At 35.3% G+C, this 24438-nt stretch overlaps 1 protein-coding gene across 1 annotated transcript in view; it reads left to right on the forward strand.

The window, feature by feature from the left end:
• The window catches only part of LOC150110705 (uncharacterized), a 146122-nt gene that overhangs the window by 68229 nt on the left and 53455 nt on the right, over window positions 1–24438 (forward strand). Inside the window, exon 5 of the mRNA XM_090395837.1 lies at window positions 4205–4265. Coding sequence (XP_090251963.1) covers window positions 4205–4265 — 61 coding nt within the window. The remainder of the gene's footprint in view (window positions 1–4204; window positions 4266–24438) is intronic.

A 24438-nucleotide genomic window follows, 5' to 3' on the forward strand; every position in this document is an offset into this window, starting at 1 on the left:
CTATTTCAGATCCTCTGTTATACTCTTGTATCTATTATCATTTTTGACATTTTGATATTGCTGATTATGTAATCAATAATGTTTCTTGCCTCCCAGGTGTATCTGTAGATGTCTTTATGTTTGAAGAAGGTGATCATCATTTTAAAAGGATATTGCTTATAGTAAAATCTCTTAATCTATTTCCATTCCTATTACAGTTAAGTTCTCCTATAGGTCCTATGTTTGGTTTATTGTCAATTCTTGCATTAAGGTCGCCCATTACCAAGATGTGATCCTCAGGATTGGTGTTATTTAAAAAGTTCTGCAATTGCGTGTAAAAGTTTTCTGAGTCCTCCTCTCAGAAAACTTTTACTAACATTCAAAGCTAAAAATTCACTTTTTGCTGTTTAGTACTTTGTTGCTCCTCTTCTTGCCTTTATTACAGCAGGGCATCGACAAGATCAATTTCCTGATAGATGTAACTGTCATTTCATGGTTCCATATACCCTTATAATGCTTCTTGAAGCTGCAGAAGTGTTTTGGGCTTCTTATGTATTTCATCCTCCATTTGGTACCACAAATTTTCAGTGGGTTGAGATCTGGGCTGTTCCCTGGCCACAGTAGTCGCTGAATGCAGTGTTTATTGAACCACTTATTAACCTGCAACAAAACTAAGGCTTTTTTAACTACTAAACTCAATTCATATGGTACATTTTAGGATTATAATAATATTACTTACACTTTTTGCCCTATGACAAAGGACAGAGTCATCCTGAAAGAAGCAGGTCATCATTATGATAAAGTGGTCTCTGATAGTAGGCAGGAATTCTAAAATTTTCTGGTACGCTTGTGCATTCACTGAACCTTTTGTGAAATGCAAGTGACCAACACCATGATATGACATGCAGGCCCAGATCATCTGACCGGCTGAGAATTTTTTTGTTGACACCAGACTGTCAGGTTGAATTTTTCTCCTGATCATCTTCGAACTGTCTGCCTGCCATTGGCACCCTGCAGGTCAAACTTTTTCTCATAAAAAAATTACTCTTTTCTACTGATTAGGAGTCTCCATTTGGCTATCAGTCCCTGTTGAATGAGTCTTCTCCAGACAGTTGCAGAGATGTTTGTTCTTCCCAGTCTTGTTTCGGTTCTGGACAACGCACAGCGATTTTTGAGGCAGAGCCACTTTAGAACTCGATCCTGGCATGGTATAGACAGTGACTTTCTTTCTGTCCTCTTCTTCCTTTCAGTAGATTCAGTTTCCTTCACTTTCGACAGCAGCTGTACCACAGTAGATGACTACAGTACTAACTTTTAGCTATATCAAGAGCCTTCTCTATTCAAAGATTGAATCACACTTTTTCTGTGAGGTGTTAATTGCATGTAACTAGCCATAGTGATCTCTGAACAAAAATGCAAAAACTAACTCTTGCTGTTTATTTATAGCATAAAAAAATTCTGACATGATATCAGAAACCTGTGGGAATGATAGACATGCAATACAACAAAATATCTAATGATAAACCAATGAAAATGACCATTTCTATGAACATGAATGTGTATATAAAATTATTGACCGTTTTATCTTGCATTGTTGTCACATTCCATACGTTCTATTCAGCAGAACTGGCATCCATCATGCACTTGCCTGCCATTTCTGTTAAATCTACTATAATATGAACAACAGCAGCTCAACATCCTTTTACAGTTGAAATGCTGAGACACTGAACCTGCTTCTTTCATTCTATCTACCTTTCTCTGGAACAGCCTTCCCGATGAAGTATCCCCCATTGACTACAACCACCAGTCTTCAAAATAGATCAACAGATCATTTCTCTTGATTCTAAGGGATATTTTAAAAAAAAAAATCCTGCCTGTATATGTTTTTCACATCTATCTGTAAATCGCTTCATTTTCAAGAAGCAGTGAAAGATACTCTTGTAGCCTAATCACTTTTATGGAGCATTCCAAATACTTTGCAAGTCCTTGCTAATAGTAATATTTTGTACAGTTGACTATGACTCATGTCTGTTTGTATTCTATGAGCGTAACTTCTTGACTGAGTATGTGATGTGTGACATATGACCATAGAATGTTTTATTGTACATTTTTTTACTGCTTGCATCTTATATCTTTTTATATCAGTTGAGACCAAATGAAAAATGAACATCTCTTTCTCTCTGCATAATTGAAAAATGAAAAATAAAAAACATTAATGCACATTTTTATTTCATATTTATTTTATTGCATGACAAGCTTGTGAGCTCAGTGCTTTACTCCCAAGTACATTCTTGTTGCTTAATAGGTAGCATGAAACTGTATAATAAATTTAGTTTAATCCTTTATCCAAGTGTGAGCAAACAAAGTTTGCGCCTGAAAGTATCTTCAGGACTGGGGTAAGGTGGTACAACACCAGGGCAACTTGTTGCAAAGGTGGTGCAAGCTAACAACACTCCTGTCTCAGTATCTCCTATAATGCAAAACACATCTCCTTGCTGATATGTCTAATGTTATGCATTAAGGGAAGGGCCACTACCCAGACTAGTTTCAACCTTTATTGAGGTCTCTTCAGTGGGAGCCAGGCCCAAGTTGAGATACCAGGCAGAAGCATTAGCAGGTCATCTCTACCTATAGGAGTTGCCAAATGGTGTGCCACCCTTTTTTAAATTACTCTGGATTTAGAGAAAGATGTTGAAAGTTTATTTTTCACTTGGTTAGAGTATAATAAATTTAGTTTAATCCTTTATCCAAGTGTGAGCAAACAAAGTTTGCGCCTTATAGGTAGAGATGACCTGCTAATGCTTCTGCCTGGTATCTCAACTTGGGCCTGGCTCCCACTGAAGAGACCTCAATAAAGGTTGAAACTAGTCTGGGTAGTGGCCCTTCCCTTAATGCATAACATTAGACATATCCGCAAGGAGATGTGTTTTGCATTATAGGAGATACTGAGACAGGAGTGTTGGTAGCTTGCGCACCTTTGCAACGAGTTGTCCTGGTGTTGTACCACCTTACCCCAGTCCTGAAGATACTTTCAGGTGCAAACTTTGTTTGCTCACACTTGGATAAAGGATTAAACTAAATTTATTATACTCTAACCAAGTGAAAAATAAACTTTCAACATCTTTCTCTAAATCCAGAGTAATTTAAAAAAGGGTGGTACACCATTTGGCAACTCCTATAGGTAGAGATGACCTGCTAATGCTTCTGCCTGGTATCTCAACTTGGGCCTGGCTCCCACTGAAGAGACCTCAATAAAGGTTGAAACTAGTCTGGGTAGTGGCCCTTCCCTGAATGCATAACATTAGACATATCCGCAAGGAGATGTGTTTTGCATTATAGGAGATACCGAGACAGTGGTGTTGGTAGCTTGTGCCACCTTTGCAACGAGTTGCCTGGTGTTGTACCACCTTACCCCAGTCCTGAAGATACTTTCAGGTGCAAACTTTGTTTGCTCACACTTGGATAAAGTATTAAACTAAATTTATTATACTCTAACCAAGTGAAAAATAAACTTTCAGCATGAAACTGTAATTGCCCTTTTCAACTTAAAAATCCTGAGAAAATCACAGGCAAGCAGATTTGATTTTGTCTTGATATATTAAAAAAAAAAACTAATGTGGATGTCGTAGTAAGTTGTATCATGTTTAGCAGGTACATGGTATTAGAAAGCAACTTGAAATTTTGTGAGTTGAGATAATCTAAGGTGGTAGGGTTACTTAAACAGATTGAGAGAGAGGAAAGGTTAGCAAAATGAATGTTTGATGCTTTTATAGCAAGAAAAAAAAATCCCAGAAGAACACTTGTACTTAGTTGTGTATGTGCAAAGTCTGAAATGTAAGATCTGATGATACTGAGACTAAACAAATAAAAAGTTGAATTTGGATGAAAATCATTGTTAAGGTGTTGATAATGTAAAACTTAATCATGTAATGCTATTGTAATATCTTTTACACCTCTTGAGGTTGCATATCAGGAATTTGATTAATGTTAAAAATATTAAAAGATCACAACAAACATGTTTATTGGAATATTTTAATATAGTTTTCTGGTTTGAATAATTTCATTAAATTTGGATTTTACACTCCACATATTAATCACTGATTAGCAAGTTTAAGCTCATGTATATTTTGTAAAAATTTGCTTTTTGAAATTATTGTATACCTCTTTGCTTATAATTAATTTCACTCTTTTTTTAATTGATAAAATTATATCATTTATTTCCTAGATTTACACAACCACCAACTGATCTCTGGGATTGGTTTGAATCATATCTAGATGATGAGGAGGTACAACTTTTTTACATGCATAATGAGAATAATTTATATCCCCATCAGATGAGTTTTATTCAGTAAATAATGATTTTAGCTATACAGCCAACTCTGACTATAGCAAACACTGTTATAATAAACCTGCTCCCTATGGCACACTATAAAAAATGTATCCACCAGAGTACTCTGGTCATATTGCTGTTCTAAAGGAAATTCACTATAGACAACTGGCTACTACTGACTATTCTTTGGTTCCTATAAGTTTTCTATAGTGGGAGTTGCCTGTATTCAGCTTTGAACAACTTTTATCTATTTCAGCTTTGCAACTTTTCTAATTCACAGTTGCAAAACAAACTTTCTTTAAAAAAAGATTTATGCATGTTAGCAGATATGATTTACTACTAATTATTTAACTGAGCTTGTTAAGTCTTGCATAATGGATAGTGACCATTATGCAAGACTGGGTAGTGACCCTTATGCAAGACTAGGTAGTGACCCTTCCTATAATGCATAGCATTATACATGTCCATAAGGATATGGGATACTAAGGCAAGTGATGAGAAGTCATTAGCCTCTATATACGAGTTGCCCAGTCATGAAGTTACTTCACATGTAAATTTGTTTGCTTAAGCAATCTAGGATCTTAACTCTAGTATAACAGCACTGTTGTTAAATTATGGATTAAAGCACCACTTTTGTTGAATTAAACTATCTATATGAATTTGGGACAGCAACAACTTTCATCCTGGTCAGCAGATCACCTTAAGTGACAACGGTGTGAAGGATATTGTGGTAGGCAGACAATCTTGAAGAATGAGAAATGGCTAGCACACAGAGCCTCTTTAGAAGGTTATTGCTGGACAAGGAAGGCAACATTTATGTTCAGGAATTTTTTATATAGTACAAAAACATCTTGGCAACATATGTACAACAAATGGAAAGAATAATTTCTGTGTACACTTCAGTGTTTTTCATACACAAGGATAGTATTTGGTCATCAGCACCGTCCCTGCTTTTCATATGCTTGTTAAAAGTTCACTACAAGTGAAAACTCTTTTCTGTTGTTTGGTTCTCTTTAGTCTTGTGACAGTCTCCATTCTCAGTGGATGCATTGTTGAAATTATTTTTACTACTCTTGTCTCATCACATCAGCAAAATCAGGTGACCGTTTCTTGAATTTGATTTCTCCTGTCTCCCTGTGTTGAGCTGACTTAATCTGTTTAAGTGTCCTTACACAGACAAAAAAAAATTTCAAAAATTTTTCTTTTAGAAGTTTTAGGGATAAATGAAATTTATTGTAGTAATTTTCCATCTTGATTTTGTATCCTTTCCTGGAAGCTCTTTTATGGGATTCATCTTGTTTCTTTTACAGACTTGCCCACTCCTGAGTATGTTTCATAATTCTAAACATAGAGCATGATTCTACAACAATGTATACTTCATTTCCAGATTTATCTAGTGTATCAGGTTGATAAACATTGAATTTTAAACATCCTTTCCACCTCAGTATACCCTCATCAAGAGAGAGAGAGAGAGTAGTGTTCTAGAATGTATGTTGTTTTGAATTTTGCACTAAATAATCCATCACAGGTCTTAATTTATAATGTCTGTCAGTGTTGCCTTTTCTAAATTATTATTGAACTTTTACTTATTCCATGATGATTCATGGAATAAGTAAATAAGTATATTGCTTAGGCGGTGTGGTCACTTAAACAGAATGGGAGAGGAAAGATTAGCAAAACAAGTGTTCTCTGCCAGGTTGGCAAGAAAAAGACCTAGATGAAGACCAAGATATAAGTGGATTGATACGGTAAAAAGTGCCTTAGAAGATAGAAATATAAGATCTGACAATGTTGAAGCCTTCACAGGACAGACTGATTTGTAGGAAAATTGTAGATAGGAAGTTAGTAATGATGTAAATTTTTCATGTAGCACTATTATATCCAGTATGAATAGTGACCATTATGCAAGACTGGGTAGTGACTCTTCCTATGATGCATAGCATTATACATTTCCATAAGGATATGTGCCCTGGAGAATACATGGCAGGAATTTGATGATAATGATGTACATTCTCAAATTTGGTTTTCATTTAGTTCTGGTTAACACAAGAAGAAATATTTTTAGTTCAAGAAACTGATATATTTTTTCTGGTGTTAAGCTTGACAACATGGATGCATAGGCTGATTTGATTGCAATAACTGATTATCATAATGGTTTGTTTGACACCACCATATCAATCATTTCACTAGTCAAAAATATTTTAAGTCATTTAAACATGCTATCAGAAGAAATTACTGCTTTTAGTCTGGTGTCCACTGAAAAATAATAACTGCATGAATATTAATGTTTATCCACTTATCTCATTCTTTTGATGGACAAATGGAAGGTTTCTTGCCATCAATTTTCCACTTGTTTACTATGAATGTTTTGGTCGCTACTAAATGAATCTTCCATTAATTGGTAATCTTCATCACTCATATCTTCAGCAAAATTATCCATATTACCAAGTTCTTCAACAGCTGCAGAAAGTCATTTAAAATGTCTCAATATTACATTGTACTGAAGCTTGCCTTTTATTGTGAGCAACCATTTTTATATCATCAACAGCAGTGTCATGATTCCATCCATTTTCATTTACATCACTTATCTAAGATTTAGGTCATATCATATAAAAATATAACACATCAATGAAAAAATTTCATTCACACAATTGTCATACTCATCATCATCATCAAATTCCTGATATATACCCTCAAGGGGTATATAGGATATGATAGTACTACATAAAAAATTTACATCATTACTTCCTGTCTACAATTTTCCTCCAAATCAATCTGTAAAATGTCAAGACTCCAATATTATCAGGTCTTATATTTCTGTCTTCTAAGGCACTTTTTACTGTATCAATCCACCTATATCTTGGTCTTCCTCTGGGTCTTTTTCCTGCCAACCTAGCAGAAAACACTTGTTTTGCTAATCTTTCCTTGCCCATTCTGTTTAAGTGACCATACCACCTGAGATTAGCTCTGCTAATGCATTCCTGGATGCTGACAATATCAAGATCTTTCCTAATATCCTCGTTTTTAATATGATATTGCCGTTGATGCCATCTGTTCACGCCCATAATCTTTCTCAGGATTCTTGTATCTGCAGTCTCTAGTCTTTGGTCAAGTGTTTTACTTTTAACCCAGCTCTCAGATCCATAAGTTAAAATTGGTTTAAACACTGTCTTGTATACAGCTAATTTAGTGTTTTGGCTAATTTCTCTCTTATTCCATATCAATTTATTCAATTGACTTCCTACCATACCAGCTTTGTTGATTCTGTTGTCTATTTCCATATTTAACTTACCATCTTCACTGAAAATCATGCCTAAGTAGCTGAAATCTTTTACTTGTTCTGTAAGTTCTCCATCCACAATGCAGTTGATATTTTCAATGTTTCTGCCTATTTTTATTGTCTGTCTTTTTAACAGAGGTATATCCCTATTGAGTGTTCCTGGTAAGATATATACAAGTATACTCGAGAATGGTTGAGAAGAATTTTGAAGAAAAGCTTGGTGAAGAACAAGCTGGATTCAGGTCAAATAGAGGCTGTCAAGATCAGATCTTCACTTTACGACAAATAGTGGAGAAATCATGGGAATATAACAAAGATCTGTATTTAAGTTTTGTCGATTTGGAAAAGGCATATGACAAGGTGCCAAGAGAGAGAAGCTATTCAATACGCTACAGTCATATGGTGTCAATGGGGCATTATATCAAGCAATACTTAGTCTTTATTTGAGTTGCAAGTCAGCAGTTAGAATTGAAGGAAGTACGGGAAGATGGTTTAACGTTAAATTTGGTGTGAGACAAGGATGTACATTATCTCCTCTGTTATTCATTATCTATGGATCACATTATGAAGGAAAGTGGTATTAAACATGATATCAAAATTGGAGATGTTAATGTCAGCTCTTTGCTTTATGCGGATAATGTTATACTTCTAAATAAATCCACTACAAGTCTGCAAGATTCTCTGACTAAATTGAATAACTGTTGTAATAGATATGGTATGAAGTTCAGCAATAAAGAGACAAAGACAATGAAAATAGGCAGAATCATTAAAAATGTCAACTGTGTTGTGAATGGAGAACCTGTGGAACAAGTAAAACATTTCAGCTACTTAGGCACGATTTTTAGTGAAGATGGTAAATTAAATATGGAAATAGACAATAGAATCAACAAAGCTGGTATGGTAGGAAGTCAGTTGAATAAATTCATATGGAATAAGAGAGAAATTAGTCGGAACACTAAATTAGCTGTATACAAGACAGTGTTCAAACCAGTTTTAACTTTTGGATCTGAGAGCTGGGTCAGAAGTAAAACACTTGACCAAAGACTAGAGACCACAGATATGAGAGTCCTGAGAAGGATTAGTGGGATGAACAAATGGCATCAATGGCAATATCATATTAAAAACGAGAATATTAAGAAAGAAATTGACATTGTCAGCATTCAGGAATCCATTAGCACAGCTAATCTCAGGTGGTATGGTCACTTAAACAGAATGGGTGAGGAAAGATTAGCAAAACAAGTGTTCTCTGACAAGTTAGCAGGAAAACGACCCAGAGGAAGACCAAGATATAGGTGGATTGATATGGTACAAGTACCTTAGACAATAGAAATATAAGATCTGGTAATGTTGAAGTCTTGACAAGTAACAGACTGATGTGGAGGAAAATTGTAGATAGGAAGTTAGTAATGATGTAAATTTTTCATGTAGTACTATCATATCCTGTACACACCTTGAGGGTACATGGCAGGAATTTGATGATGATGATGACTGTCTTTTTAATGCTGACTTTCATACAGTATTTATTACAACAGTAATTCAATTTAGTCAGGGAATCTTGCAGACTTGTAGCGGATTTATTTAGAAGTATAACATAACATCATCCGCATAAAGCAAAGAGCTGAGATTAACACCTCCAATTTTGATATCAGATTTAATACCACTTTCCTCCATATAGATAATAAATAAGAGAGGGTATAATGTACATCCCTGTCTGACACCAGATTTAACATTAAACCATCTTCCTGTACTTCCTTAAATTCTAACTGCTGACTTACAACTGAAATAAAGACTAAGCATTGCTTGATATAATGCCTCATTGACAAGATGTAACTGTAGCGTTTGGAATAGCTTCTCTCTTGGTACCTTGTCATATGCCTTTTCCAGATCTGCAAAACTTAAATACAGATCTTTGTTATATTCCCATGATTTCTCAACTATCTGTTGTAAAGTGAAAATGTGATCCTAACAACTTCTATTTGGCCTGAATCCAGCTTCTCTTCCACAATTCTTCTCAACCGTTAGCATACTTGCATATATCTTAGCAGGAACACTCAGTAATGAAATGCCTCTATAATTCTCATATTCAGTTTTATTTCCCTTTTATATATGGGTACTGTGAGAAATCTATTCCAATCATCTGGAATTCGTACCTCTGTCTAGGCCTTCTGAACTATGCAGTACAGCCACTGTACGACTTTTATACCTCCGTACTTGAGCATTTCTGGTTGAATATCATCTACTCCGGTGCCTTTCCACATTTCAGGCTTTTGGTGGCTTTTTCTACTTCAAGTATGGATATGTATTCCTGACTGCATGCCTGTTGAGTGTTTTTTACCACTCAACAGGCATGTTACTGCTTGTTTCAGTTAGCAGTTTTTCAAAGTAATTACTCCATACTTCAAGGATATCTTTTTCTCCTGTTTTCATGTCGCCTTTATCCTCTCTAATTCCTTTTACAGCACTCTTTCCTCTATTTCTGAGCTTCTTCAACAACCTCCAGAATATCTTGCCACCTTCTTGATATTTATTTTCTATGTTCTTGCCAAAGTCCTCCCATGACTGTTTAGCCAGCTTTACACAGTGCTTATCTTTCTTACATTTGTCTCTGTATTCTTTAAGAGCACAAGCTGACTTATTTGCTAGGAACTTTTGATGTGCTTTCTTCTTTTCCTTCACTGCCTCTTTAACTTCCTGTGTCCACCATGGAGTTCTGATTTTTCTATCCTTGCACACAACCTCACCACATGCCTCTCTCTGGCTGAATCGATCAGTGTTTTCTTCAGGGCTTGCCACTCTCCAAGGTTTGGTTCCTGCTCTCAAACTCTTTCATTTTTTTTTTGAATAATATTTGTTATTTTACTCTACAGTTCACATCTGAGAGCTGCTCAACTTTTATTCTCTTTAAAACTGCCTACTCTGCTATTTAGATCCCCAACTAGGAGCAACTTTTCCTTTTTCATTGTGTCATGCTTTCTCTAACACCTCAAAAAATACCTCCACTTCAACCTTAGTAGAACCTTCTGTGGGACCATAGGCACAAATAAGTCTCATTGCCCAGTTCCTCATTCTGATATTTGCCCACATCACTCTACTTGAGACTGCCTGCCATTCAAGAAAATTAGCCTGGTTATTAGTGTTGAATACTATATCTACTCGTTCTTTTCCTTGATTGTCATTGCCTGAATATAACATTTTGTATTTATTGCTCAGAAAGATCTCACCAGTTTTGGTCTTTTTTGTTTCAGTCACCCCTATTATGTCGATCTGATACTTATCCAATTCCTCAGCTAGCTCCATTTCTTTGCCATTCAGGCTTCTTATGTTCATAGTACCGATCTTAAACTCTGGTGATGTTGAGTTGGGGTAAGTTTTAGGATTTGTTCCAGTAGCTGACTTTTCGCTGTTTATCCTGGTTCCCTGGTGAAAACAACAGGGCCTTGTTTAACTAGGCGATGCCCCAGCTGGCATGAAATTCTGTCATGTTGTACCATCATTTGAAATTTTGGTTTAAGCCAATAAGAATACAAGTTGGTCGGCTAAATCCCAAATTGCCAATTGTCACAGTTAATTTACATAATGTTTTGGTGTGAAACTTATTTTCTCATGTAATTATAATATCCTTCAACCTTTTTTTATTCAACATAAACTGTTCTTCTTTCATACACAATAAATGGAAATATTTTTGTTTAAATGATGCAAAGATTCTCAGTTATTGACTTTCCATTGACCTTTGCTTACTATGAGAATGAGTTTCCTGTACACATCAAACATATTTTTTGGATCTGTTACTGCTGTTTACCAGTGAACACCAGAAATAAGCCAAAAGATATTGTGAAATTGCTCTGAAGGTTTTGCCAACGATTATCTTTGCATTGTATCATCCACTCACTGTACACTGCATACTGTAGTGTTCACAGAGACATTCGCAGGTTCTTTTCATCTTTGTCTTGCTCAGCTGCTGCTGTCATAGTTTCATACAATATCCTATAGTCGATTTTTCTCTTCTGCCTCTACTACCATTTTACTAGACTGTTGTCCTTTTTCTTCTGTCTCTCTTGCTGTTGTTTTCTGCATCAGCTCTATCTTAATTTCTATTCTCCATTTCCTTTCATTCTCCTCCCCTCCCCCTTGAGTCTTTTGTCATTTATGTTTTCTACCTCGCAATCTCTTGATTTCTAAGGACCAATAACTATACCAAATCTCATGTGCATGCTTGGATTAGTCCAAGTTGTTACAACTTTGTGAAAACATAATAGACTAATGAACTACATTCTTCATTTACATAAGTTCTAACAGTATCCCTGGTAAGCTAAGAAATTGGAATTATCATATTATTTTTTCAACTTTTTTTTTTTTTTTTTTTAATTAAAAAAAATTTTTCGAAAAGATAAATGCTACCTGTCTTTCTATTGTGCCATCAAAGAAATAAATTATTTTGCATCAATTTTCAGTATTGAAGATTTTGCTGAAGTAATTCTTATTAGATTAAAAAAAAAAAAAATCCTTCTATGAGATATTTTATCTATTTACATCAAGCTTCCAAGGAATCAGAGGTGAAGATTATTATTTAGTTAAGTAAATTATGACTGCATATAAATGCCATCGGAGAAAACAGGCACCTGGTATGAGACCACCCCCACACACTGCTTATTAGAAGCATGAAGTGGCTATAAAAAGTTCCATGTTTAGTCTCAAGTGGAGGGTTTCTGGATTATCTAACACTTAGCCTACCCAGTGATCCTAAAGATCAATGCTAGATAACTGAGACAAGACCTCCACATAGCCTGTGGGAAATGTGTAGAACTGACCAGAGCTTCTGACCCGGTGTCCATTCCTCACCTTCTTGTGGTGTTTCTTACTGAACTAGCAAGGATATGCTGTCAGTTTGGGACTTTGTTTATCAAATCATATAGTGGCTTAAACCACAATATATGATAAAATGTCATGCACATCTTTAACCAGGTGTCACCTGTTAAACAAGGCCTCCACCATTTTCATCAGAGAACCAGGACAAACAGTGAAAACTCACTGTCAGCAGAACTGAAGGTTGTATCACTTAGAGAACTATCTATCAGGTTGACATAATAGATGTTACTGAAACTAAGAAGAGTAAAACAAGTGAGATACTACTAAATAACTATAAGATGGTGATATTCAGGCATTAGTGATAAGGAAAAGGAAGGAGTAGTTATATGATGTGAGTACTAAACATGAAGATAAACATTTTGAATGGCAAGCAATTTCAAGAACAGTAGTGATGTGGGTAACTTTCAAAATGGGATAATGCTACTTATTTGTGCATATTTGTCCTTGTAGAGCCTAGAAGGCTCTACAAGGACAAATATGCACTAAGGAAGAAGTTGGGTTTTTTGAGTCATTGCACAAGGTATGTGACAAAATTGGTTCTTGTTGGAGATCTGAATAGAAGAGTAGGAAAGAATAAACATAGAAATGAGAAAATGTGAAGAAAACTTCAAAGCTATATATCACTGTTTTTCTCTTCAAGATATGGACTAGTCATTACAAACACCAAGTTTTAATATAAAATTTGCATAAATTCACATGGGGAGAACTCGCAAGAAACTGTTTTTGCTGATAGTAATATCCTCATACTACAGGATACAAGAGTATACAGAAATTTGAAATAAGTGATCACATTTTGTTTTAAACAGGATAAAAATGAATATTATATTTAAAAGAAAAATATGTACATCAGTTTTAAAAATAAATAATCTAATTTAAGTAGCTTTTAGAGTTGAACTGTAGACACCAATATACAAATATTACTGGGGGAAAAAATGAAAGGGATTGAAAACAAGTATCCAACCTTGGATATTCATTAATGGATTCAGGGAGGCATATGGTGAAATTGTTTTCAATCCAAATATCATAGTGAATTCAAAAACTTAGCGACAGTTCCGAAGAAAAAAAAAAGAAAAAGAAAACATATTGAAAGTTCTTAGCAATGAAATCTATACGTGTCCTGAGAAAATACAGAGAAAAATGTAAGAAAGCTATGCTATTTGTAAAAGTAGCTAATCAAGTCATTTTAGTAAGAATATTAAAGACCAGAAAGATGCTAAAATGTTCTGGAGGTGTTTGAAAAAGCTTAGAAGTGGAGCAAAGAGTACTGTAAAAATAGTTATAGATGATAAAGGTGACATGAAAGCTGAATATAAAGTATCATAAATGATTGGAATGATTACTTTGATAGCTTAATAAACAAAGCAAGAAGTGACAGAGCAGTAGTAGAAAATATTCTAGAAAAAAATGCAATCAGGAGTATGTATATAAATTCTTGAGGTAGGAAAATATAATCAAAAGCTTGAAATCTGGAAAGTTAGCTGGAGTATTGATATTCAACCAGAAATACACAAATGTGTATGTATAAAAGTTTTACAGTGGCTACAACAACACATAATTCAGATCGTTGAATTCCATGAGGTTCATGGTGTAGCTGTCATAGTATCCAGATATAAAAAAGAGAAGTAAACCTGAATGTGAGAATTATAGAGCAATTTCAGTATTGTGTGTTCCAGATAAGATTTATGTAAGCATACTTGAGATAAGGTTATGATAAATTGTGGGAGAGAAATTGGGAAGAAACTGGGTTCAGGCCAAATTAGAGTTGTTAGGATCAGATTTTTACATTAACCTTTTAACCCACTGAAGTGAATTATGTGAATCACCGTATGATTTTCCAAGGATAAAAATATGAGTGCCTTTCTGTCTTTTCTCTTATTATTACCCTATGCCACTATTAATCCCTTAATAGCAACTGTAGAGTCATTTGCAGTGACAGTAACAGTGATCTTTGAGTGCACTTCACTTAAAAGTATACCGTTTTATTTGGAACTTCATTTATCAGAAATTATCTTGCATTATTTTAGTATTTCATTGTATATTTTGTTTTGTTTGTTTGCAAACAACAAAACATATCATATTTCAAAATAGATATACACTTCCAAAAGTGAAATTCATTTTTTATAAGTTACATCTATTTTGAAATATAAAATCAGTCTATTTAGGGCCAGAAAGGTCCACTGTTTGCAACTTACTCATCATACGGAATCTTGAATTCATTTACATTCGAAGAATTCACAACATATTAAGTCAGTAATTTTCACTTGCTCACCACTCTCCATTTAAAAAAAAAAAAAAAAAAAAACTTCTCATTCTCTTATTCATTACTCTATTGCACAACTTCCAGGAATTTCTGCCACTAGTCCATGTCCTTTCTTTTTGCTCTGCTGTTTTAAAACTCTCTCCAGCGTCCATCTAATAAATGCCTCTAAAGCTTAAATGCCTTGATCATATTACCTTTTCATGTTCTGTCTACCAAACATCTGCAGATATGTCTTCAGTGTTCTCATAACTAACATTCTACAGCCCTTAAAATTATTTTCGTCTACCTCTGCACCTTCCACAGTCTTCATCCCTGTAATCCTTGTGACCAGATATTAGTGCTGATGTGATCTGATCAGTGTCCTTAGTATTGACACTTCTGTTATCGTTACTATATTTGTTATATGTTCCTTGAATTTCAAATTTGTCTACCATCATCATCACAAGATCCTACTCTTTCCCCACATTCTCAAATTAGTTCCACAGTATGCAGCCTGTAATCTGCAGATCCCAAAGCTCAAAACCCTGCGTAGCACTGTTAATCATTTTTGCCATTTCTATTCATTTGCCCACTTCTCTAACGTCTTCGTATCTTCCCTGAAGAGCCCTTATGTACTACAAATTTGTAGCACATTTATAAATTTATGTATATACATTTATAAATTATTATAAATGTCATGATGTATGAAAAGATTTCTGCTTTGTTTAAATTAATTTCTAACTCATAATTAAATTGCCTGCGAGGAATGTATAGGATACTGTGACAATACTACATGATAAATTTCCTATCAACAGTTTTTCTCCAAATAAGTCTATTATCTATCAAGAGTGATGTTATCAGATCTTATATTTCAATTTTCTGAGCACATTTAAACTTGATAGTAATACTTGAATGTGTTTTCTGCCATGTTAGCAGGAAATACATTCACACAGTCTTGAATGCTTAAGTTCCTTCCTAATATCTTCATTTTGACATGATTCTGCCATTGATACCATTTGTTCACTCATCTAGTTTTTTTTTCAGAACTTTCATATCTGTAGTGTTTAATCTTTGACCAACTGCTTCATTATTGACCTATCGCTCAGATTCATAAGTAAAAATTGGTTTGAACACTGTTGTGCACATTTAGTTTAGTTTTAACTAATTTCTATCTTATTTCACATAAATTTAGTCAATTGTCCTTTCACTTAATACAAGCTTTGCTAATTCTGTTGTTTACTTCCATATTAATTTGTTATCTTTGCTAAAAATTTTCCCTAAAATAGCTGAAATGTTTTACTTATTTTGTAGGTTCAGGTGTAGCTAATGTGTTTCCATGTTTCTGCCTATATTTTCATAGTCTTAGTCTTTTTATTGATTTCCATACCAAACTTGTTACAGCAGTGATTTAGTTTAATTAAGGAATCCTGAATACTTTCTACTGGATTTATTTAAAAATATAACTTCATCTGCATAAAGTAAAGAGCTCAATTAATCTTTAATTCTGATATCAGGTTTAATACGACTTTTTTTCATAATGTGATTCATAAGTATGTTTGCATAAATTTTACCTGGAACACTCACCAGGGAAATTCTCTGTAATTCTCACATTCAGTTTTTTATCCTTTTTATAGATAGGTACTATGAAAGATTTACTCCAGTCATATGAAATATGATCTTCTGCCTAGGCCTTCTGAATTATACAGTGCAGCCACCATTGTAAACTTTTATACTTGCATGTTTGTTGAATTTCATATGCTTTAGCTGCCCTTCCACACTACAGATTTTTTATGACATTTTCCCATCTCATTGATATGTGCTCCTGATTGCATTGTTCTCTTTTTACAACTCTTTCTTCCTTTTCTATTCCTCCAGAATATTTAACCATCTTCCTTATCTTTATCCTCAAATATTCTTATCAAAATTTTCCCATGACTTTAAATGAGCTACTTTTACAAACAGCTTAGCTTTCTAACATTTTTCTCTGTATTATTTCAGAGCATGTATAGACTTCCTTGCCAGGAACTTTCAGCATGCGTTCTTCTTTTTTAGGACTGTCTCTTTAAGTTTCTGAGTTTATCACAGTGCTTTCCCGACTGAATCAGTCAATATGTTCTTCAGAGGCACTGAATCCCCAGAGTTTAGTTAATGTTGTCAATCTTATTTTATTTATTTTATTTTTTTTTTTTTTCGCGAGTAATATTTGTATGTTTGAATCTACAGTTTTTTTCTAAAAGCTGCTTGACTTTGATTCTTTTTAACATTTTTGTGCATATTTTTCTTTTCGGTATAATATTCATTTTCATCCTGCTTCAAACTAAATGATTATCTCTTCTTTATTTCAAGTTTTCTGTAAACTCTTGTATCCTGAAGATATTACTATCAACAATAGTATTGTCAGTAAAGCTTTATTTCTTGTGTGTTCTGTGTTGAATGTATATACATCTTTATGTAGAAACTTAGTGTTTTAATTAATTTATGATTAATTTAATGATTAGTTTGTCTTGAAAGAAATCTCTTAGGCTAGGAACTTAATCATCATTATTAGCTGGGCTGTTCTATCCAGATTTTTCCAAAGCATTTCTATATGTCTAGTATTCATTTCATACTTGACTGTTCAGATATCCTCAAAGAAGAACTCTCTTTTTTTTTTCTTTATGTCAGCTGGCCTGTTAGTGAATAACAAAAAATTCTCTACTTCTTGCTTAGTAGAAACTTTTGTTAGACCATAGGCACAAATAAGTCTTATTATTCAGTTTCCCATTTTAATGTTTACCTTCGATTTAAGAAAATTATTGTCATGTTTAGTGTTGAATACTGTAGACTACTTTTTCCTAATTATCATTGCTCCGAATATTTATCTTGTAGTTATTTAGCTATATCTCTAACCAACATTATGAATAAACAAACAGCAAACTTTCTTCCTTTTTTAAAAATCTATACTATGTGGTTAATTTATAAAATAATCGTTTCCTGTATCTTCATGAAAGTTTTTTGAGAGAAAAAATGCATTCTTCTAAGCATAATCACACACACACACACACACACACACACACACACACACACACACACACACACACACACACACACACACACACACAGAAGATTCTTGCACTGCCAGTGGGAGATGAATTTCATCTCTCGTTGTGAGGTTACTATGCCACATGGGGGAAACTTGAAAGTGGTTTGAAAAAGTTCAGTTTTTTAGTCTATCTGGGGTTTCTATATTATGTAAAAAAAAATCCTTAGCCCACCCACTGTACTAATGTACTATAGGTTCCCATGTTTCATGGGAAGAAATTGCATAAAAGATTACAACCATTTTCCATGTTTCCTGTACCCATCGATGGCCATTCTCATTTCCACCATTAAAAGAAAAACATATATTACAATATACAAGTGCCTCTGATTTTGTCCTGTCTATATTACAAACTACTATAGATGAACTATAGTACTACGTGTTTTATTCTTTCAGTAGTACTGACATTATACTTGCATAGTTGGTTTCCTTAATGAATGATTATCCCATCTATAGGGTGTTTCAAAAGGGGGTATACAACTTTGAATGACAATAGAAGGTAAATAGTGATAGGTGAACGATTTTTATTACCATGCAAATGTAGTGTAAGACTTGAAGTTTCAACACATACAGTTAAAGTTCGATATGACTGCCTCCAGTAATTTTGCAGATCTGTAATCAGTTTCCTGTCACACGCAGCAGAGCATATCTGGCGTGACTTCAACAATGGTGCCAGTAATTCTGGAACACAGCTCATCCAAATTGTCTGGTAGTGGTGGTACAAACATTCGATCTTTCGCAAAGCCCCACAAGAAAAAAATCTAATGGTGTAAAGTTGGCGGAATGTGGTGGCCATGCTACAGGTGGCCCTCTACCAATCCATCTTCCTGGAAAACAGGTGTCGAGGTACAACCTTACTTCTGTCAGGTAATGAGGAGATGCTCTATTTTACTGGAAATGTAAGCGTCTGGGTGTGGTCATTCATCTAATTGTGATATTAGGTACTCTTGTACCATGTCCATATATTTTCTTCTTGCTTATGTTGCAAAAAATGTTAGCTTTTGGGGTGCCCCGAACATGTTCTGTGATGCCATGTGGATTTTTGTTTCTCCAAATTCTGCAGTTGTGTTTACTTGCCCACTTACGTGAAAAGTGCACTCGTCACTGAAAATAGTCTTGTCCAAAAAAGTCCTCATTTTATTCTATCCTACTGATCATTTCCATTCAGAAATCCTGGCATATCTTTTTCTTATCATCCTTCTTCAAATGTACAAGGGTAAATTTGTAAGGCCTTAAATGTAGGTGCTGTCGAATTCCAATTTAATGATTGGAATTCGACAGCACCTACATTTAATGTTGACTTTCCAGGCTTCTCTAGAAATTTTCCTGAACTTCTACAACAGAATCGGCAGCATGCAGCCTTCCTGTTGACCTTGGATGACACACAGAACAGCCTGTTTCCACAAAATTCTTGTGCCACATGTAGATCATGCGCCTACTAGGAGGTTCTTTGCCATATTGCATTCGGAATTCTTCTGAACTTGTGTTGCAGATTTTGTTTTCTCAAACCAAAACACACAACATGCTCACTCTGCACCATCGAAAGTTGCCATTTTCAAATGGTGTGGAATATCACGCCATTTGGTAATAAAGTTACCTGACCCAAAAATTGATATGTTTCACTACATTATGACACTCACTCAGCTTTTGCACATCTTCTGAGCTTATTCTCTGTTCTGCAAAGTTGTATACATCCTTTTGAAACACCCTGTATTAATAGAGATAATTGATGGCTTATACTTCTTATCCATGTTACTTCAACTCTTTTTTTATGTTTTGGTAAATGCCTACTAAACATCTTTGTTTTGGTATTCGATAAACTCCCTACATTAGGGAATGGCATTAAGAAATAGTTGAGAAATCTTGGGAATATAACAAAGAGCTGTATAGTAAAATTCTTGCTAAAAGACCAAGAGGAAAATCAAGAACAAAGGGATAGATACCATTAGTCAAGATAGCAACAGCATATGGAATGGTAGATTAAAATGATAGATTTTGCAGAAGAAAATGGAGTGATATGATAGAAGACTATTAACTTTTGAGAAGGCATTACAGGATATAGGCTGATAAGATTTTTCATTATATGGAAGGTGGGAAGAAGACGTGGGAACATCCATGGAAATTAAGTTTGTGTGCGGTAAAGAATAGGGTGAGGGCTAAATTTTTCTCAGAGAACTGTGATTGAGTGGAACAGTTTGCCTGTTGAAGTAGTCAAGTGCAGCTAGTGTGAATGAGTTTAAGAGATGGTATGACAGTAGGTGTGGGTGATCTATATCCTCCCTCGAAGGGTCATTGACTCCCTGGAGGTGGTCTAATAATCTCATCTTTCTTTTACCTTGCAGTGTCGAGGATTTTATCAATCATCGGACCTCAAAGCACATAGTCACATGACCATCAAGTTCACAGGATAAGGTAGTCAGCCCTACTCCCTGGTGTATCCTATGTCCTGTAGTGTTGAGTTCTCAAGGCCGGTTTGCCTGCTTTGCAGGACGAAAAACCCCAGGATAAACTGGGGAAAAAACACTACTGTCCATGCCCAAGACCGGCTAACTTGGCTATGACTGAGGAAGATCCTTCAGCTCCTCACATCATCGACAGGAATCGAATCCAGGACACTCCTTCCCCAGGCATATGGTTGTGAAGCACACAGCCACTAGGCTAACCGTGCAGACGTCTAATAATAATAATGATAATATTACATCATTCAAACTGGAGACATAAGGTTTTGGACAGAGAAGGATGGAGGCAACAAATCCCAGAGGCCAAATCTCAATTTGGGCTGTAGAGCTATAGGAGTAGGAAGAAGAATATATAGATAATATTCAGAACCCTACAGTTATGTATTGTAAATGGATCATTATACAGCTCAGTGTGTAGCCTGTATTTAAGTTGTAAATCAGCAACTAGAATTGAAGAAGGTACAATATACAGGCTGTTCAGAACCCTACAGTTATATGTTGTAAATGGAACATTATACAGATCAGTGTGTGTAACCTGTATTTAAGTTGTAAATCAGCAGCTAGTGGTGCTTAAGGGTCAAAGCTGTATAACTGAGAGGAGACCTCCACATAGACTTTAAAGGAATGCGGAGAACCGACCAGGGCTTCTGACCTAATGTCCAATCCTCACCTTCTCGTGGTGCACCCTGTTGGGTATCTACTTTGATACTGAACGAACGAGGATGGGCTGGCAATTTGGGATTTAGCCGACCAAATTGTATTCTTATTGGTTAAACCAAAATAAAAAATGATGGTACAGCATGACAAAATTTCATGCCGGCTGGGGCGTCGCCCGGTTAAACAAGGCCCCCGTTGTTTTCGCCAGGGAACCAGGGCGAACAGCGAAAAGTCAGCTACTGGAACAAATCTGAAAACAAACCCCAACTCAACATCACCAGAGTTAAAGATCGGTACTATCAACGTAAGAAGCCTGAATGGCAAAGAAATGGAGCTAGCTGAGGAATTAGATAAGTACCAGATCGACATAATAGGGGTGACTGAAACAAAAAAGACCAAAACTGGTGAGATCTTTCTGAGCAATAAATACAAAATGTTATATTCAGGCAATAACAATCAAGGAAAAGAAGGAGTAGCCATAGTATTCAACACAAAATACGAGGCTAATCTTCTTGAATGGCAGTCAGTCTCAAGTAGAGTAATGTGGGCAAATATGAGAATGGGGAACTGGACAATGAGACTTATTTGTGCCTATGGTCCCACAGAAGGTTCTACTAAGGTAGAAGTGGAGGAATTTTTTGAGGCTTTAGAAAAAGCAACTGACACAATGAAAAAGGAAAAGTTGGTCCTTGTTGGGGATCTAAATAGTAGAGTAGGAAATGATTGTGAGACATACAAAAATATTTTGGGAAAATTTGGAGAAAAGAGCAAAGCTAATAATAATGGCAAATATCTGTTGGATTTCTGCTCAGGACATGGACTGGTTATTACTAACACCATGTTCCAACATAAAAATGTGCACAAATTCACATGGAGAGAAGAGGCTAGGAATAAGAAAAGTCTCATTGACTATGTTATTGTTGATAGTGATGTTTTCTCCCTGGTGCAGGACACCAGAGTGTACAGAGGATTTGAAATTGGAAGTGATCACTATTTAGTCTTGAGCAGGATAAAATTGAATTTCATATTGAAAAGAATAACATGTAAGAAAGTTTTAAAGCGAATAAAAGTTGAGCAGCTCTCAGATGTAAACTGTAGACTAAAATACAGAAATATTATTGAAAAGAAAATGAAAGAGTTTGAGAACAGGAATCAAACCTTGGAGATTCAATGGCAAACTCTGAAGGAAACATTGATTGATTCGGCCAGAGAGGCATGTGGTGAGGTTGTGTGCAAAGATAAAAAAATCAGAACTCCCTGGTGGACACAGGAAGTTAAAGAGGCAGTGAAGGAAAAGAAGAAAGCATATCAAAAGTTCCTGGCAAATAAGTCAGCTTTTACTCTTACAGAATACAGAGACAAATGTAAGAAAGCTAAACAGTGTGTAAAACTAGCTAAACAAAAGTCATGGGAGGACTTTGGCAAGAATATAGAAAATAAATATCAAGAAGGTGGCAAAATATTCTGGAGGTTGTTGAAGAAGCTTAGGAATGGAGGAAAGAGTGCTGTAAAAGGAATTAGAGATGATAAAGGTGAAATGAAAACAGGAGAAAAAGATATCCTTCAAGTATGGAGTAATTACTTTGAAAAACTGCTGAATGAAACAAGCAGTGATGACAGCACAGTGATAAAAAACACTGACCAGGCATGCAGTCAGGAATACATATCCATACTTGAAGTAGAAAAAGCCATCAAAGGCTTGAAATGTGGAAAGGCAGCAAGAGTAGATGATATTCGACCAGAAATGCTGAAGTATGGTGGTATAAGAGTCTTACAGTGGCTGCACTCCATAGTTCAGAAAGCCTGGACAGAGGGACGAATTCCCGATGATTGGAGTAGAGCTCTCATAGTACCCATATATAAAAAGGGAAATAAAACTGAATGTGAGAATTACAGAGGTATTTCCCTACTGAGTGTTCCTGGCAAGATCTATGCAAGTATACTTGAGAAACGGTTGAGAAGAATTGTGGAAGAAAAGCTTGGTGAAGAACAAGCTGGATTCAGGCCAAATAGAGGCTGTCAGGATCAGATCTTCACTTTACGACAAATAGTCGAGAAAGCATGGGAATATAACAAAGATCTGTATTTAAGTTTTGTCGATTTGGAAAAGGCATATGACAAGGTGCCAAGAGAGAAGCTATTGCAATACGCTGCAGTTATATGGTGTCAATGGGACATTATATCAAGCAATACTTAGTCTTTATTTGAGTTGTGAGTCAGCAGTTAGAATTGAAGGAAGTACAGGAAGATGGTTTAATGTTAAATCTGGTGTGAGACAAGGATGTACATTATCCCCTCTGTTATTCATTATCTATATGGATCACATTATGAAGGAATGTGGTATTAAACCTGATATCAAAATTGGAGATGTTAATGTCAGCTCTTTGCTTTATGCGGATGATGTTATACTTCTAAATAAATCCGCTACAAGTCTGCAAGATTCTCTGACTAAATTGAATAGCTGTTGTAATAGATATGGTATGAAGGTCAGCAATAAAAAGACAAAGACAATGAAAATAGGCAGAATCATTGAAAATGTCAACTGTGTTGTGAATGGAGAACCTGTGGAACAAGTAAAACATTTCAGCTACTTAGGCACAATTTTTACTGAAGATGGTAAACTAAATATAGAAATAGACAACAGAATCAGCAAAGCTGGTATCGTGGGAAGTCAATTGAATAAATTCATATGGAATAAGAAAGAAATTAGTCGGAACACTAAATTAGCTGTATACAAGACTGTGTTCAAACCAATTTTAACTTATGGATCTGAGAGCTGGGTCAGAAGTAAAACACTTGACCAAAGACTAGAGACCGCAGATATGAGAGTCCTGAGAAAGATTAGAGGCTTGAACAGATGGCATCAATGGCAATATCATATTAAAAAGGAGGATATTAGGAAAGAACTTGACATTGTCAGCATCCAGGAATGCGTTAGCAGAGCTAATCTCAGATGGTATGGTCACTTAAATAGAATGGGAGAGGAAAGATTAGCAAAACAAGTGTTCTCTGCCAGGTTGGCAGGAAAACGACCCAGAGGAAGACCAAGATATAGGTGGATTGATATGGTACAAAGTGCCTTAGACGATAGAAATATAAGATCTGATAATGTTGGAGTCTTGACAAGTAACAGACTGATTTGGAGGAAAATTGTAGATAGGAAGTTAGTAATGATGTAATTTTTTCATGTAGTACTGTCATATCCTGTACACCCCTTGAGGGTACATGGCAGGAATTTGATGATGATGATGATGATCAGCAGCTAGAATTGAAGAAGGTACAGGAAGATGGTGTGATGTAAAATAAGTTGTAAGACAAGGATGTATGCTATCTCTACTGTTAATTATTACTTATATGGATTGCATTATGAAAGAAAGTGGCATTAAACATAGCATGAAAATTGGAAATATTCAGCTCTGCTCTCTCTCTCTCTTTTCATACCTCCATATGAGGTTATACTTTCTTTTAAGGTTGCACAGTGATCAGCACTCATATTTGTAAATTTAGGGACACAAAAACACACGTGTTGAACAGATTATTTTATTAATT

This window comes from Typopeltis vanoorti, chromosome 1 (genome assembly GCF_054136105.1).
Source record: "Typopeltis vanoorti isolate ZY-2024b chromosome 1, IOZ_Tvanoo_1.0, whole genome shotgun sequence".
NCBI classification, from domain to species: Eukaryota; Metazoa; Arthropoda; class Arachnida; order Uropygi; family Thelyphonidae; genus Typopeltis; species Typopeltis vanoorti.